The 17,434-nt window shown below is 45.8% G+C and overlaps 2 protein-coding genes across 3 annotated transcripts in view; both read right to left on the bottom strand.

Annotated features, from left to right (window-relative positions):
- The window catches only part of LOC310748416 (uncharacterized protein), a 376,897-nt gene that overhangs the window by 264,730 nt on the left and 94,733 nt on the right, over positions 1 to 17,434 (bottom strand). The window lies entirely within an intron of this gene.
- On the bottom strand, positions 1,318 to 15,825 carry LOC310748401 (uncharacterized protein). Of its 2 annotated transcripts, none has more exons than XM_083584162.1 (13): positions 15,056 to 15,825; positions 11,610 to 11,891; positions 11,259 to 11,316; positions 10,334 to 10,629; positions 10,106 to 10,239; positions 9,587 to 9,651; positions 8,759 to 8,982; positions 8,127 to 8,380; positions 4,502 to 4,627; positions 4,206 to 4,347; positions 4,060 to 4,095; positions 3,012 to 3,072; positions 1,318 to 1,822 (listed from the first exon to the last, which is right to left on the bottom strand). In XM_083584162.1, exons 1-13 carry the CDS (start codon positions 15,654 to 15,656, stop codon positions 1,543 to 1,545), a joined length of 2,559 nt encoding a protein of 852 aa, XP_083440288.1. In that variant the 5' UTR covers positions 15,657 to 15,825; the 3' UTR covers positions 1,318 to 1,542. The 2 variants fall into 2 exon arrangements, with proteins under 2 accessions (XP_083440288.1, XP_083440289.1); XM_083584163.1 differs by lacking the exon at positions 15,056 to 15,825 and adding an exon at positions 12,106 to 13,068.

The raw sequence follows: 17,434 nt of genomic DNA on the forward strand, positions 1-17,434 counted from the left end.
GTTCAGCAGGTGGCTGTCAAGACTCTGCCTGAAGCCCTCCAGTGAGGGAGCTCCTCACCCCAGGAATTGGCTCCATGAAACCCTAGGATAAAGTCACAAAGTCTCCTGCAGACATTAATCGAAACAAGTCCAGGTATGTATTTTAGGGCACTGTTTTGTGAAGTATTCTCTGCATTTCCCCCATGCTTTTTGAAACTCTTGTCTAGTGTGATCTCTAATTGCCTCTGTTAATCTAGCCAGTCCAATATACTCTAACAGTTTGTCTTGCCAGTCCTTTTTTGTTGGTACAGTTTCTTTTTTCCAGTTTTTAGCAATTTGTGGATATTTAAGTTATAATTAGAAAAATCTTAATAATTATTCATAAACAGATGAAGTAAATAAGGAGGCCAAATACAGGATAAAGGAAGTCTTTTATTTGGTTGTTTGTACTGTTGTATGTTATGCTCATTGTATGTTATGTTCACGTTTAATGAGGGTGGATTTCTGTATTGGGGGTTGGGAGGTTTATGTTATGTTGTAAATAAAATTCCAATAAAAATTAAAAAGAAAAGAAAAGAAACCATAGGATAAATCACCAGATAAAACTCTTCCTGCAGTTTCATGCAAATGCCAAGCTGCATAAGCGACCAGGTGATTTTCTGCAGGAACCCACAAGCCCAAAGGTCATGTATGTATGAATTCATGCCAAATCTTTCTCCACCTTGCTGTGAACAAGGAAGAGATCACTGCTCTTCAGTGCATTATACTGCTTATAATGTTTAATCTTGTTTACAGAAACATGCCTGAAACTCTCATGCATCAGCAAACTTTATTATCTGGATTGGTAGGCATAAAACTAAAGTTCAACTCCTCTCCTCCCGATTTTTATGGCAAGGAAAAAAACCACGTATAAAATATAAACTGTTAACAGACACGAAAGAGAGGGGTGGATTTGGACTTCCGGACTGGAGAATTTACTACCAGGCTGCATGCTTAGGATGGATAAAAGACTGGGTTGTGCTAGACAAAACAGAGATTCTAGACTTGGCAGGATGGAACAACCGCTTTGGATGGCATGCCTATTTAATTTACGATAAAGGGGCAGTAAATAGGGACGTCCTGAACCACATAGTCAGGAAGTCTCTATATAAAGTGTGGGCAAATTACCGATGGTTCTTAGAACCTAAAATACCATGGTGGTTATCCCCACTAGAAGTATTGGCAGTGAAAAGAGTAAATATGGAAAAGGGCTGGCCAACATATCAACAGTTACTAATAAAAGAGCACGGTGAGATAAAAATAAGACCCTATGAAGAGGTTAAGAACTGTTGTTGAAAGCAAGATGAGCACCACACCCCAAAGTCTCCTTTGACTGAACTTAACAGACCATGGGTTCTTTACCTTTTACCATACTGTGGTATAAAGTTTTCCACCCCCACAGGTCCCATGAAGAGATGATTGGAATCAATCTCCCTCCACTCACAGGGGGCGTGGGGCTGGGGCAGGTGACACTCCATTTGCCCTACCTCACAGCAAATTCCACAAGCTGGGACTCCTCCTTTATCACCTAGTGAGGCTGAGGAGCCTCTTTGCCTCATCCCTGCAGTTGATGCCATTGAGCACATCAACCGTCACCTGCACAGCATAATCCTCCATGTAGAATCCCAGCAGGAGTCGGCTCAGTTCCATGGCATTCGCTTTCTCCAGTGGCCCTCGGGGGATGTTGTCAAAGCTCTCTGCAATAGGGAACTCATTGAGCTTGATCTTGAACCTGTTGAGATCATCCTCCCTCAGGTTCTCCAGGGTGGACTCCAAGTGGTCTCTGATGGTCTTCTTCATTGCTCTGCATTGTTGCCCCCCAGAGGCAGGGAAAAGCAGGCACAAAACAAGAGAAGCTCAACAAAGGGACTTCAGACTATTTGGAGGTGCTGCTATAACTTCTGCAACTTAGATCAGCACAGAGGGAGCAGGAAGAGCTGTAGCCGGAGAGGGTTCTAAAGCTTGGAGAGCCATCTTCGATTGCTGAGCAGCAAAACACCTTAAAGAGCAACTCTCCTGCCTACTCTTTAAAGATTGCAAAGCAACAGCGCTAGCATGGGTGGAGCTTGCATGCAGAGTACAAGGCAACATGTCTAGCCCTCTCCACACTAGTGTAGGGAGTGGGGTGGGAGAGGCACCATGCACATCTGTTTCTGTGTGAGAATGTACTATTAACTCCCAACTTACACAGATTTCACTTATGTGTGTATGTGACCCCCAAGCCAAGGAGATAAGTTACTAACCAACCTTTTGAAGACATCTGAAGGCAGTCTAGTATAGGGAAGTTTCTTAATATTTTATGTTTTGTTATGTTTTTATATATGCTAGAAGCCACTCAGAGTGAATGGGGAAACCCAGTCAAATGGGTGGGATGTTGTTGTTGTTATTATTATTATTATTATTATTATTATTATTATTAACACCCCTATTTTCATTGGATAAACACTGGAGGGTATGCGATTGCAGCTTTATGTGCTTGGCCTTGGTGGGATCCCACTGAGATCCCACTGAGCGCATGCAGAGCCCATGCAAGAGTTTTCCAGAACCCAGTAAGTAATGCAAAAAGCAAAAAAGTGCTTTCTGTGACAGGAAAGCCCTGTGCAAAAAGAGTTTTTAAGCTCTCCACCTTGCTTACTTGGCTCTGGGAGAATCTCACACAGGCTCTGCTGGCTCTCGTGAGATCTCACACTGGCTCAAAGCAAACCAGCTGAAGTCTACAGTGCACCATGATGAGATTGACTGAGAAGGAGGAACTAAGTAATTTGCACTAAGCTTTTTCAGTTAGCCTTAGGTAACTTTCTGTAACTATTATTTAAAGATATTGTAACCTCATTAAGGCAAATGTGAATAAGTCTTCAATAAACAGTAACATACCACCCCCACACACCCAAAAAATATCTGCTGCCTGCCAGACGCAGCTGCCTCATTATGCCTAATGGCAGGATGGGATCTTATTGGGGAAATGGAGTGTGAGAGAAAGGGTTAAGCCCTACCTGCTTTCCCCACCATGTCCTGAGTCAGTTCTTCTGGGTGACGCATTGGTCAGGCAAAAGTCTGGAAAGAAGAGAGAGTGTGGATATGTACCAGGCAAGCAGGGACCTTTGAGAAGATGAATGATCATGGTGGGAGATGAACCCAGGACTTCCAAATATCATCTAAATTGCTCTTCAGTCTTCCCCAGTCATGTTACCAAAAATAGGCACCAACTATAGGGGGCTCTGGGGGCCCAGCCCCCACAGAAATAATTGTGGGTGCTTGGCACCTACAGTGTGGGCTCCGACACAACTTCCGGTACAAACTGGAAGTTGCGTCAGAGGTCTCGCAAGGCTTTGTACGTGATCTCCAAGGCTCCGCAAAGCCTCGGAGATCACGTTCGAGGTCCTGCCAGGCCTTCTGATGTGACTTCCAGTTGATGTTGATGTATCCTGGGGCTCAAGTTGGCGCCTCTGATCCCAAGTGTGGGACTGAAGGGAGTTGAAAACTAGCAAGTAAACAATGACTGGGAAAGAAAGTCAGAAATGTAGAAGCACTTCCAATGTGAAGAATTTGCAGAGGAAGTTTGGCAGGCATTGCAGTGACCAATCTATTCAGAAAAACCCTGTTCTTATGGGCGCTGTGAGTTGTAAGGAGACCCTTAATGATCAAGTTCACAAGATTCTCTATGATTATTGGGGTGATATAAAGCGGACTTTAAATGTATGGTGCACTGCTAGAAGCCTACTGTGGCTGACCACCCCACATGATGACTCCTAATCTGTCATGATCTCCAGAGATCCGATGATGTATAGGGAAGTTTTTTATGTGTGATGTTTTACTGTGTTTGATGTTTTAATTTGTTGGAAGCTGTTATTGTTATCTTCATGTGACACCAAAAAAAGTCCATAAAGCCAAGTCAACTCATCTCTATTTCAGAATGTTACAATTCCCGTTGCTGTACCATGTATATAGTACCATATCACCAGCCACTCTTGTGCTCCCATTGGGAGGAAGAGAAGGGATACAGGTTAAGCAAAAGGAAATAAGTCATTAAAACCTGCTGACCTTGTGTTGAATTCATCTCATCTGAATTTAACTCCTCTGAAAGAGAACAGGAAAGAGACAGACAGGGAATGTGACTAGTGGTCCTTTTTCATTCTGCCTCCCAAGCCACAATCCAGATTGTGGTCCTTCACTGAAAAAACCCTCACCTCGTTTCACATGGGCCTTCCAAACAAGCTTATTTGTGCGCTTCTCTATCAGACGGAAGTCAAACTTGTCTTGTATTTGCTCAGCAGACAGTTCTAGGTACTGCTGCAGCTTCTCTGCATCCAGGTATTGAAACTCCAGTTCCTGTGGGAAAGAATGAAACCTCTGTAGATGTGAATAGGGCTTAGTATAGCACCCAGTTCTAAGGGAGACAAATTAAAGGGTAGAGAAAGATCCTAGTATAGTTTCTCCCATTCTGGGTTCTCCCCCGGCAAAACCTTTTTTCTTTGTTTCTCACCTCAGGACAGACAGTGACATCATTCGTCTCCATGAAGAAGCGAGAGCCAATCATTAGAGGTCTCAGGGTCCAAGGGGGTTTCTCTATTCTGTGTGAAGGACAATTTACTTCATGTTCATCAACTGCCTGTGACGGACAAACAATGTTACTTTTGAGACATACAAAGAGGGCACCAAACTGCTAAAAGCTGGATCCCTACCTCTGCTTTGGCATTCTCACAGCACATAAATATTGAGGCTATGAATATTGTGCATTTGGAAGTGAGAGGACGAAATAAAAATTGCCCAGTGTGAAAATATGTTTCAAAATCTTTACTATCAGAACTTGATCTAAAATAAACTTTCAACAATAATGTTACATTATAGTTGCATACTAATATCATGTGCTGATCCCAGCACAGGTAAAAATATCTTAGAAATATAAACATCTTCATTCAGAGCTGAAATCAAAGCTCTACCTCTCCCATTCCAGCCTCCACTAGCCTGAGGCTGCATTCTAGAGAGAGAATCACACATCCTTTCTCTTTGGTTCTTCAGACAAAGAGCTAATTCACACCACCAAAATGGAGACCTGTAACGGAATACCTCATATGATCTAAGTTAAACATCTCGTGACAGAGCGGTAGAGATACATTCTCACTAATCATTAACTGTTAGGCACACTACAGCTCAGTGGACGTACCATACCACGTCGCGCTTTTAGTACTACACATACAGAGTTATTTTCCATTTCAATGTGCAATTAAACAATTATACTTAACAATACAGCAGGTATGGGGAATCTTCAGACCTCCCAGTTTTGTTGAACTCCTAGTGGCCACAACCTGCATGGCTCCGGGCTAGTGGATGTTGTAGCCCACAGCATCAGAAGGGCTACAGGCTGTCCAACAACAATATCAAGAAAAATAAACCATTTGGCACGAGAAACTAAAATATGGAGAGGAGATTTCATGCTCATATGGGGGATTCAGGTCAAGGCTCCTGGATTGGCCAGTCTGAACCATGAAGCAGCAGAAAGGGACCAGCAATCCTGGGTCACTCTTCTCAATGCAGGAACCCACAGAAGGCATCACACTCCAAAATGCAAACAAAACATTTTAAGAAGCAGCTAAAACTGAGAAGCCAATACAGCTTTATCTCCCATGTGCCAACAGCTCAAAACAGGAGGGATAGTGTTGCTCAAGAGCTGTTTGAGAAAGCTCATCACTACCAAGCCAGATGGGGCTTTTGCCTCTGGGAAGGAGGCAGCCCAAGAGATGAAAAGGACATTTTTTTATATTGTAGGAGTCCCTTTAAAACATCACGGTTGGTGGGAAGCAAAGTAGCTCACTGGAGGACAGCTGCTCATTTCCTCTCTACTGTCATGTTGACGTTGGCTAAAAGTATGGTAAATTCGATCCAGCCCAACAAAGGGAGGTACATTTCACATTCCATGAGAATTCCTGATGCAATATTTTGTGTTATGTACTGAGTTGAATAGGATCCAAACTGCAGCAGTCTGATTGGTCCTAGAACAATAGGATCCAAAAGGCAGCAGTCTGATTGGTCCTAGAACAATAGGATTCAGAATGCAGCAGTCTGATTGGTCCTAGAACAATGCAGCAGTATGATTGGTTGGCAGGAACCACCCAATCATGCTCCAGATAGAAGTGAATCCACAACCTGATTGGCTTACAGTAGAATTCCGGAATTAGCCAATCATGTGCAGCCCATTGTGTAAATAATGTATATAAAGCAGATACCTTGAGGGGACTTTCATTCATTCCTCCTCACCACTATGAGCTGAATAAAGAGCATGAAATCACTTTGCGACTCTGAGTATATTTCACTGGCGACGAGGATGGGATCCCGCTTGGCTGACTGCCACACACAGCACCGCAGTACCGCCACCTGCCGCACCGCTGCCTCGCACCGTGTATCCAGGCTTCAGCTCCGGGACACAAGGAACTCAGAATGGCAACCGACAGCAGCTTCTCGCCGTTCAACCCAGCATCTGTTCAACCCAGGGGTAGTAAGAATGAAGGCCCTTGCCAGGAGTTATGTGTGGTGGCCGGGGATCGACGGAGAGATAGAGGCCTGGGTCAAACACTGCCAGGCCTGCCAAGAATCCCGCCCAGATCCCCCAAGGGCCCCAGTCCAGTCCTGGGAGTCCGCCCGAGCACCATGGTCACGCCTGCATGTGGACTTCGCTGGCCCCTTTCAGGGGAAAACATTCTTCATTGTTGTGGACTCCTACACCAAATGGCTGGAAGTCGCACTGGTACCGTCCAGTTCTACATCTGCAGCCATCTGGGTACTACGTAGGCTGTTTGCAACCCACGGGCTCCCTGACACTCTCGTCTCAGACAACGGGACTGCATTTACGTCAGGAGAATTCCAAACCTTCACAGCGCAGAACGCCATCCGCCACATCCGTTCAGCGCCATTCCACCCTGCCACCAATGGCCAAGCAGAACGCATGGTGCGGACCACCAAGGATACCCTTCGCCGCATGACACAAGGGGATTGGGAGTACCACCTTGCCACAGTTCTTCTAGCACAGCACAGCACCCCCAGCTCAACGACTGGCCGGAGCCCCGCTGAACTACTAATGGGTTGGCGCCTTGCAATCAGATTGGACCGCCTTCACCCCGATAGAGCTCAGGATGAGGTAGTGGTGGGGGAAGGCAGGAACCCCCAGACCTTCGAGGCCCAGGACCCAGTGTATGCAAAGAATTTTGGGGCAGGCCCTGCATGGGTACCCGCCACAGTCACCAGGGTCACTGGCCCCGTGTCGTATGAGGTGCTAACAGATGGGGGGCAATGCTGGCGCCGCCACTGCGACCAGATACGGCGACGATTCCCGGGTGAAAACCAGGAGGAGGAGGACAGGTCAGAGGAGTCCCAAGGGAACAGTGGGGCAGTGAGGCCCATAGAGCAGCAGGGGCAAGCAGGAGAGGCAGAATCAGTAAATACAGAGAGGACCCATGAGGCCGAAAGGACACTGGAACCAGAACCACGACTGAGCGAGCCAGTTGCGCCAGACCATACAGCCCCATCACAGCCAGCATCCTTGGAACACGAGCCAGAACCTGAACCCCGGACCAGGGAACACCCCAGGCCGCAACGCACACGTAGGCCGCCGGCGTACCTTGAGGACTATGAATGCGACCTCCCGGGCAGGACTGGAACTTAGAGGGGAGGGGTGTTATGTACTGAGTTGAATAGGATCCAAACTGCAGCAGTCTGATTGGTCCTAGAACAATAGGATCCAAAAGGCAGCAGTCTGATTGGTCCTAGAACAATAGGATTCAGAATGCAGCAGTCTGATTGGTCCTAGAACAATGCAGCAGTATGATTGGTTGGCAGGAACCACCCAATCATGCTCCAGATAGAAGTGAATCCACAACCTGATTGGCTTACAGTAGAATTCCGGAATTAGCCAATCATGTGCAGCCCATTGTGTAAATAATGTATATAAAGCAGATACCTTGAGGGGACTTTCATTCATTCCTCCTCACCACTATGAGCTGAATAAAGAGCATGAAATCACTTTGCGACTCTGAGTATATTTCATTTTGCTTAGCTACTGGTCAAGAAAACAATCCAGGCAATCTGGAATACAAGAATTGGAGATCCCCAGCTACCTTTATTAGAGAAGAATCATTGGGTAGGAGATATAGATGAAATGTTGGTGCCTTGAGTCGAAGCATTTGATAGAGCAATACCACCGTGTGGACCTTAATCTTTCGCTTAAACCATGACTTTTTGTAAACCACTCCACGGGGAGAGAAGGTGGGATTTTCCAACAAAACATGATATGGTCCCACTCTGTCTGGCCTCTCCAGTACCATCCCTTCTTCAACAAAGTGTGCGATATGGACTTGGGAACTGTCTTCACCTGAAAAGGAGCACAAAGGAATAATAAACAAACCTGTTACAAGTGGGAAAGGGTGAACTCATCGTTTCACACTCCCTGTTAATGCAAGTATTTATTGTGTTGTTATCATTGCAATATCATCATCGGTTAGGGTTTTTTTTGTCTCCTTACAGGCAATGTCCTCTCAAGGCAGCTCACAAAGAAAATATAAAAACCACAGGAAATAAATAGCAGAGTTAAAATTGCAAAATTGAAACAAAGTACAAAAGACAGGTAAGTGAGCACTATTGATCCATAGAACCAACACTGCTGGCCCCACAGCATTCCTGATCCATTATTCTTGCTAAGGATTCTACCTATTTTGGTCATACTATTGGAAGCCTTTGTTTCCTAGCATACCTTCAAGACACAGAAAATGAGGGAAGTGAACAGCTGACACAGCCTCCACTGGATCCACTTGAATGTTGAGCAGAGGGCCAGCAACATGCCACTCCTCAGCATTCTGTTCTTCCAGGAGCTCTGGCCACGAATCAAAGTGGTATGTTATGGTTGCAGCTTCTCTCACCTCACATATGAGATCAGTATCTCCGCAACGGAAGGAGCCAGCCCCAGTGGAGAGCACTCTGAATTCCACAAAGGGAAAGACAAAAGGGGAAGTAGGTTGAACACGGATGAAGAGAATTTCTACTGTTCTAATTTACATTTTTGCAAGAGATGCTTCATATGCTGAATTAGAAGTTAAAACTTTTAGGGAAGGAAACCTCCTGGGCAAGCATCACTCTACAAACTCAACATTGTGCCATGGAGAAGCAGGTTTGCTGTGAGGCTGCCCAGTGAGTAAAAAACTAGATGGACATAATAACTCCCATGGTCCCTTGCAACTCTACAATTCTATGGTTATAGTCTATGATGCTACCCATATCTTCAAAGTGGAGGATTATAAACAACTGGATATGTGCAATAATAATATTCCAAAGTAATATTTTCCCCACTGTGTTCTGGGAAACCTAGGAGCTCCCCATTGAAGATTTCAGAGAGAACTTACACATCATGACAGATCTTTCACTGCAATGTGCATGTCTCTAGGGTAATTTTAGGAAATACCACCATGTATGATGACTATGAGAGCAACATAAAACAAATGTGTTCCATGGTTTCTGAATCCCAAACGGCAACTCACTGTAGAAACCATTCCCTTAAGGGAGAAAGTTTAAAAAGACCACTCACCTGTATTTTTCATGGCCCTTTTCCGAGTCCCAAAACACCTCTGGTCTAATTTTTTCTGGAAGATCCTATAACAACACAGCAATCATTCATATGGCTGCCAGACCCATTATCCCACCTGAAAACAGAACATTCTTGTCCAACACTCCTGCAGCCACACCAAGGAGAACTACTTGAAGCCAAACCCACAACTACACAAAGAGCTGATGTTCTCATTAGGCCAACTAAGCAGCCATGTGTGTGTGTGTGTGTGTCTCCAACCACAGCAGAAGGCCACTACAGTTCTGCTTGCAATTCTGCAGAAGCACAATGATTTATGAGCACCAGGAGTCACCTGCCTAGAAACAGCTATGCTGCCCACATACCAGACACTAGTAGTGAATAGTAAGATCACTAATTAGTGTACATAAATACCTAAAGAGGGGCAATTTCCTTTCCACAGTGAAATTTGAATGCATAACCTTTGCTTTAGAAGTACCAATGTTGGTGGGCAATGCAAATTAGTGGAGTCCAGCCTCTTACCACACTGGGGCACCAGCTACACATGCTGCTTTCCGCACAACCTGCTGGATTCTCCACCTTGGTGCTTTTTCCTTCCTCTGCAAATAGAGGGGGTTTTGACCGTAGCACTGAGTGTCCAGAAACCTGGACTGAACCTATAAAAGAAAGTTATTTCTCTGCTTAATATGACATGCACGAAGGAAGCAGTAATTGTGTTGTCCTTGAAGTTTTGGAACAACTCTATCTCACCGTGTACTTCAAATAACAGACTCTGAATAGAACCTGGAAATGTCATTTCTACACACTCCAGGAACCAGCAGCAAGCTTGCTCCCCTCTTTTCTGGATAGTGCTCAGCAATTTTTTACTTTTCTGCTTGAAGTCTTCCTCTGTTTCCAGGAAGTCCACATATTCTTTCCGTGTGATAATGAAGCGAGAGTGTAATACATGTAAAATGAATTCTAGGTCCTCTTTGAGAATTCCAATTAATTTTCTTCTTCCCTTGCAGATCATCTCATCACCAGAGACTAGGCCACTTCCCAATGTCCTGTGGCAGAAACATTTTTTGTTGTTGTTAGGAAATGGGAGCAGGAGGACAAGTTGGAATAATTAGAACCTAGTTAGGATCCAGACTGGGCCTGAGCTTCCCCACCCCTGTTCTGCTGCCCTCACTGGCTCTCTGAGCAAGCTGGGATCTAGCTTTCATTTCTACCTGAAAAACATGCCTAACAATTTGCCACCATTTCACCAAGCACACACGGTCTTTGTGGTCCACTGAGCTCCCTTCTCTAGGCAATATTCAGGGCAAGTGCCCTTGTTGCCAGACCTTAGTTAAAGAACTGGCTGGCAGGTTTCCCTCTGGCCTCGCACACAAACCTTTCTTCAGGAATGACTCTCCCTTTCCCCTATCCATCAGGTTTAAGTGGGCTACTCAACTGTTTGCTGTGCCTCTTTACTAGTGCACTAACATCACCTAGCAACCTTCCTTTACTAGGAAGCTATTACTTATCGCTGAATCTCTTAGCACTATCCATCCCCTTTAGCACACATTTGCTCATCCTGGTTCCTGGATGCAGCTCCCTCCCAAGCAAAGGTCTAATTCTGCCTTCTGAAACACACAACAACCAGTCATTGCCCTTCCACTGTAAGTTGCAAGCAAAATTTCAATGGACTTACCTTTTCTTTCCTACATCCCTCTGCATTCTGTCCACACCAGGGGGCATGGCACTGTCATCTGCGAGCAAGGGAAGGGAAAGGTCCAAAGTGGTCATTTCTCTTTTTATATATTTAATTGGTGCTAATTCATTTATTGCTGATAAAGTGTTTATTTCCTTAACGAATGACCTGGAGAAAACAAATAACACTAGCCATTTTTGCAATGTTTTCTACCCTAATAAGATGCCAAGACACAAATTACTATAAAGATTTTATCCTTGACACAGGAAAAGAAACCTCTCTTTCATTCAGTCCTACTTGTATAATGATATTATTAGACACGACCAGTGTTCCCTCTACCAAATTCCTTACCTTGCCAGCTGGTGAGGAGCCTATCTGCCTGGGACTCACAGCCAATGGCTCTCAGCACCTCAGTCGTCACCTCCAAGGCGTAATCCTCACCATAGTAGATCAGCAGCAACTCACTCAAGTCCCAAGTATTTGCACACTCAAGTAACTCCTTCTGGATTTTGACAAATCCCTCCTTGATGGGAAATTTCTGGAACTTGGACTTGAACTTCTTCCAGTCCGACTCCTTCAACTTTGCCAGTATTTTCAGCAGATGGACATGTGGACGCTGTGCACTTTCTGTTACTAGCAGTATTGAACAGAAAAACCCAACACACTTACATTTGCTAGCATAAGGTGTGGCAATCCCCTTCCCCTTCCCCTTCTCTTCTTTCTTCTTCTTTTTGATAACAATTTTTCTAGTTTTCAATTACAATCCGATAATAGTCTCATTATAATAATACCAACTTATATTATAATTATTAATACCAATCGTTCAAATTCAGAATTACAGTGGTACCTTGGTTGTCAAATGCCTTGTGACTCAAATGTTTTGGCTCCCGAACGCTGCAAACCCAGAAGTGAGTGTTCCAGTTTGCGAATGTTGTTTGGAACCTGAACATCCAATGTGGCTTCCGTGGCTTCCAGAAGCCCCTGCAGCCAATCAGAAGCCACACCCTGGTTTTTGAATGTTTTCGGAAGTCAAACGGACTTCCAGAATGGATTCCATTCATGAACCAAAGCACGATTGTATATAATTTAGATAAGGTGGCCCCCCACGTGCTAGAATTGATGGCTTGATTATTTGCTTGATTTCTGCGTTCCAAAATCTTATTCTCCTTCCCCTTTCTAGAACCAGTTGTTTGGCAGAAGTTCCGCATGCAGCACTTCAGGCTGGCCTAACTGGGAAAGGGCCATTGCTCAATGATAGGGCTTGTCTCAGTTTTCAGGGATAGCTCTTCCCACTTTGTCAACTGAGGCTAAACAGGAATGTGCCACTTCCTGCCTCCCCTCCTCTGCGCCACTGAGTGCCACCTGCTCCACCACTTTCCCCACCACCGCAATGCCCCTTTCTCACTGAAACTTGGCAAGAGGGGTGAATTCCACAATACAGTTCCATTTGTCTTCTCCACTCTGGAACCACTTAACTTGGTGAGAAGGGCAGGGGTGTTCTTCAAGGCCTTGGCCATCACCCTCTTGCCAAAACTAGGCAGGGTGTTGCATTCCAGTGGTGGGGGAGAAAGTGGTGGAGCAGGCAGGATACTGCCTCTTCGACTTCTGCCACCCTGTGTGCGGGCCAGCTCTGCATGCAAAAAGTTCCAGGTTCAATCCCTGGTGTCCCTAGGGAGGGCAGGGAAAAGCTCCTGCTGGAAACATTGGAGAATTGCTGCTAATCAATGTCAGCAGTACTGATCTAGAAAGAACAACTGGTCAGACAGTCAAAACAAAGTTGGGAAAGCCTGCAAGCTTCCTGGGCTCACAGGCCTGATTTGAAGTACTGTATGTGCAGGGCTCAAGCATGCGGGTGGGGTGGAAAGAAGACAGCCGTCTGCAAAGGATACCTCAACCCCAATTCCAATTCCCAAAGGACAATTTCTTTGGTGTTCTCTACATCACAAGGGCACTGAAAGGATTTGCAGTTTCTTAAGAGATAGCAATGAGAGTGCTGAAATGTAGCAAATTGTTGTTCTCACTCCAATGCTCTGTATATAAAGTAACCATTGCACTTAAAAGTATTTCAAATAGGTATTTGTTATTTCCCTTCTCTCTGATTGCAGTCAGGGGCGAAAATAGGCTTTCTTTAACCTGGGTCAAAGACTCAGTTTGGCACACACACAATCCATATGCACACACAAACACACCCCTCAACACATTTGTTCTTAAGGGACAGAAAAAGTAGGCAGAGAGTAAAAGATCATTTGAGGAATACTAAGCAGTATGATGACTGCATGACCAAAGGGAAAATTAACATCCATTTCAGTAAAAGCAAATTGTTTGCCAATTTACAGCTTCCATGGGTAGCGAGTGTCTTCCCAACGTCAGATTTTGACTTGGATTTATTTGGCTTCACAGGATCATTAAAAGGCTGTATTTCCATAAGGTCAGCCGAGATATTCAGATTTCCTTTTAAAATATTTTTTTAAGCTGCTTTGAGGCTTTTTGTTACCCCTCTTGCTTCTGTGTAAGCCCTCTCATGGAGTTTTGAAGGGTGAATTTACTCCCAAGTAAGCTTCCTTCACCTGGGTTCCTTTCAGTTGCGTTTTTGTTTGGTGACTCATTTCAGGAAATTACACTTTTGTAAGTCATTTCATGTTCCATGTACGGTGAAGAAATGCTTTTTACGAGTCTAATTCTAAGTAGAAAGTGCCCTTCCACTGCAATCCTCGTGTTCTTCTAAGGTTCTGTTACATATCTAGGGTCATTTGCGGAAATAGTAATTATTTTTAAACATTCATTAAAGGGTTTGTGTGTGTATTTCTAAATCTATAAACGTTGTCGCACACCTTTGTTCTGGGTTCTCACCTCCTTGCAAGGGAGGAGGCAACAGAAAAGAAAGATCTTCCTTGCTTTAGAACCCCAGCTCTTCGTGTCTAATTTCCCTCTTCTCTCCACTCCACCCCACGAAAAACAGCCTTATAGATCAGAGTCACCACTTTCTGTGGAGAAGGGGGTAGAGAAAAACAGCTGTCCCAGCCAAGGAGCCATGGAGTGACTGAAAACGAAACTGCTTTGGACCTGGGAAGGGGGGGGGGGGCAGCCCAGGCTCATCACGGATTGGCTGGTGGGCTCCGAGCCTCAATGTCGCCCCCTGGAGGACATACTCCTGGCTCAACGCCCTTAGTTTCAGCACTGGGTATTTGCTATCGTATCTTAAAAAGTATCGTATCTTAAAAAGTAGAGACATCACCTTGCCAACAAAGGTCCGTATAGTAAAAGCTATGGTTTTCCCAGTAGTGATGTATGGAAGTGAAAGCTGGACCATAAAGAAGGCTGATCGCCGAAGAATTGATGCTTTTGAATTATGGTGCTGGAGGAGACTCTTGAGAGTCCCATGGACTGCAAGAAGATCAAACCTCTCCATTCTTAAGGAAATCAGCCCTGAGTGCTCACTGGAAGGACAGATCGTGAAGCTGAGGCTCCAATACTTTGGCCACCTCACGAGAAGAGAAGACTCCCTGGAAAAGACCCTGATGTTGGGAAAGATGGAGGGCACAAGGAGAAGGGGACGACAGAGGACAAGATGGTTGGACAATGTTCTCGAAGCTACTAACATGAGTTTGACCAAACTGCGGGAGGCAGTGGAAGCCAGGCGTGCCTGGCGTGCTCTGGTCCAGGGGGTCACGAAGAGTCGGACACGACTAAACGACTAAACAACAACAACAATTTGCTATCGTTCCCCTTGTGCCTGACTGCAGTTCAGGATGGGGCAGCAAGGATCCACCCAGGTTCCCCCCTCCAGAAATCCTTACTTGGCCTGGTGATTAAGAGGAGCCTGTCCCCCTCGTCCCCGCAGCGGATGGCCCGCAGGGCGTTGGCCGCCACCTCGACGGCCTCCTCCTCGCCGTAGCAGCTGAGCAGCAGGTCTGTGAGGCGCGAGGCATCGTACTCCTCCAGCGCCTCCTCGGGGATGCGGACGCCGCCCTCCAGGACGGGGAACTCGCGGAGTTTGCGCTTGAACTTCTGCAGATCCTCCTCCCACAAACACGACAGGATCCAGCGCAGGCTGCGGGGGATTAAGAAGCCCTCCCAAGGCTGCTGGGGTCCGTAGAAGAGCGGGGCGGCCGAGATCTGCAGCCGCCTTAATGGCATTTTACCAGTGCCTTTCAGTGCCTTCAGAAGGAGGGCGGTGGCGAGCAACAGCTGCCATAGCAAGCAGCCCGGCAGCAACCCGGAGAGCAACCAGGACAGCAACCAGGCCAGCAACCACCCGATCATTCTGCAGCCACCCCAGCCTCGCTCGCTCGTTTGCTCAGCAGCCCGAACAAAGGAAGGAAGCGGCTCCCGGAGCCCCGGGGAGTGAAAGCGGTCGTGGCTCTTCTTCGCCCCGCCTCGCCCTTCTTGCAGCTTCATCTCCCCCTCTTCTCACTAGCAGTGAAAGTCTCTCAAAAGCTCCTTCCTCCTAGACTGTCACAGGTAAGCGGGGGCGTGGAAGTGGTGGCGGTGTGAGGGCAGCGACGAACGCCGTGAAGGCGTGAGCGTGAGAAGGGGCTCAGTGCCAAAACCCCGAAGCCTACGAAAGACGTCCACGGGCAGGGGCATGTGGGATTGCCCTAAGAAACGTCCTGCTATCCCGGAGCAGAGAGGAGTTGCTTTCTCTTTCGTTCTTCTTTTGCGCGGGATCTGCAGCTGGGAGGGGGTTGTGAGAAAGCGCGAGCAGCCGACGCGGCTGTAGCCCCCAAGAGGTATGGGCTCACGTCATTTCAGGGGCTTTGGGGTGACGCGATCCTCGCCCTCACCAATAGGAAAATAGCGTATGTGTGACCGCATTGACCAACAGGTACTGTGCAAGCTCTGTCGTGGTCTTCCCCCATCTACCATCCCTATGGGACTGACCTGCACCCTGGACCAAGCACACCATATTTCAAAGCTCCATCATTTTGATTCTTTTGTAGGAAAGGTACACAGCTGGGACATCATTGTACATATCTTTATGTGTGTCACAAAAAACCCCCACTCCACACCCCAACTTGTGAAATACTGTAATAAAAAGTGGATGTCTCCATTTCTAAGGTGGCAATAGACAATCTTTCTTACTTACTTACTTACTGCCCTTTATCCCAAGATCTCAGGGTGGTTCACAGCATAAAAATACAGAATAAAAGCACAAAACAAATAGTTAAAACTAAACAATAACCCTGCCTTCCAGAAACACATTTAAAAGGTTGTAGGATATTAATCAGCCAAAGGTCTGGTTAAAGAGGAACGTTTTTGCCTGGCGCCTAAAGGGGTATAATGAAGGTACAAGAGCATTCTGCAAATGGGGAGCCACTGCAGAGAAGGCCCCTTTCTCATGTTGCCACCCTCCAGACCTCTCATGGAGGAGGCACACAGAGGAGGGCCTCAAATGATTATCTTTTTACTACTGGGTGTATTTGTGTTTTACCTTCAGATGTGCTTCTGCCCTTAATTCTGTTTGCAGTTATGGCATTGAGACCATTTTTACTGACAAGTGTTTAGGGTCTTCAGGGGAAGCTTTACTCTGGGGATTCCACCTACTGGAAGCTTTTGCAGTCTCAGTTTAGTTTAGTTTTTCAATACAAATGTAGGAATTAAGAAGGGAAACTCTAATGATGCTGTAGCCTTGTCCACTCAGGAAACTGAGAACAACATCTACTGATAGCCTTTTTCTGGCTTCATACCCTGGGGTCTAACACAGTATAGAGAACCAGCTGATATTTCCTGTATAAGCATTTCCCAGTGGAACATAAATTCAGATGGTGAAGGTCCATTGCAATCCATCCATAGGCATCTCTGCAAAGAGGGGCTTTGCTCTTGATACTGAGTGAGTTTCTTTAACCAAACCTGAATCAGGAGTGAAGGGGTATCACACCCAGGAAACTTAATTCTCTCTCAACCCATCTGAAGCCCATTGTCAAGGGTTTACTTTTTGTCTGTAAAATATTTCCAATCTTTGTAGCAAAAGCAAAAAAGGACTTTTGCAAATACTGCACAGTAGAGGAAGGAAGAAGCCTTTGAGTCAAGATGGGGAGGCACACTTGTTGTAAACAGAAACAATAATAAATTTAAGAGGCAAAACAGAAACCTAGTGGAATGGAGACACTCAAAGGGAATCAATCTTTATTCTGTGTAGTAATTCAGCATGAGATGGCTGAGCTCCACAGTCTCTG

The sequence above is a fragment of the Podarcis filfolensis genome (genome assembly GCF_964270895.1).
Source record: "Podarcis filfolensis genome assembly, chromosome: 13".
NCBI classification, from domain to species: domain Eukaryota; kingdom Metazoa; phylum Chordata; class Lepidosauria; order Squamata; family Lacertidae; genus Podarcis; species Podarcis filfolensis.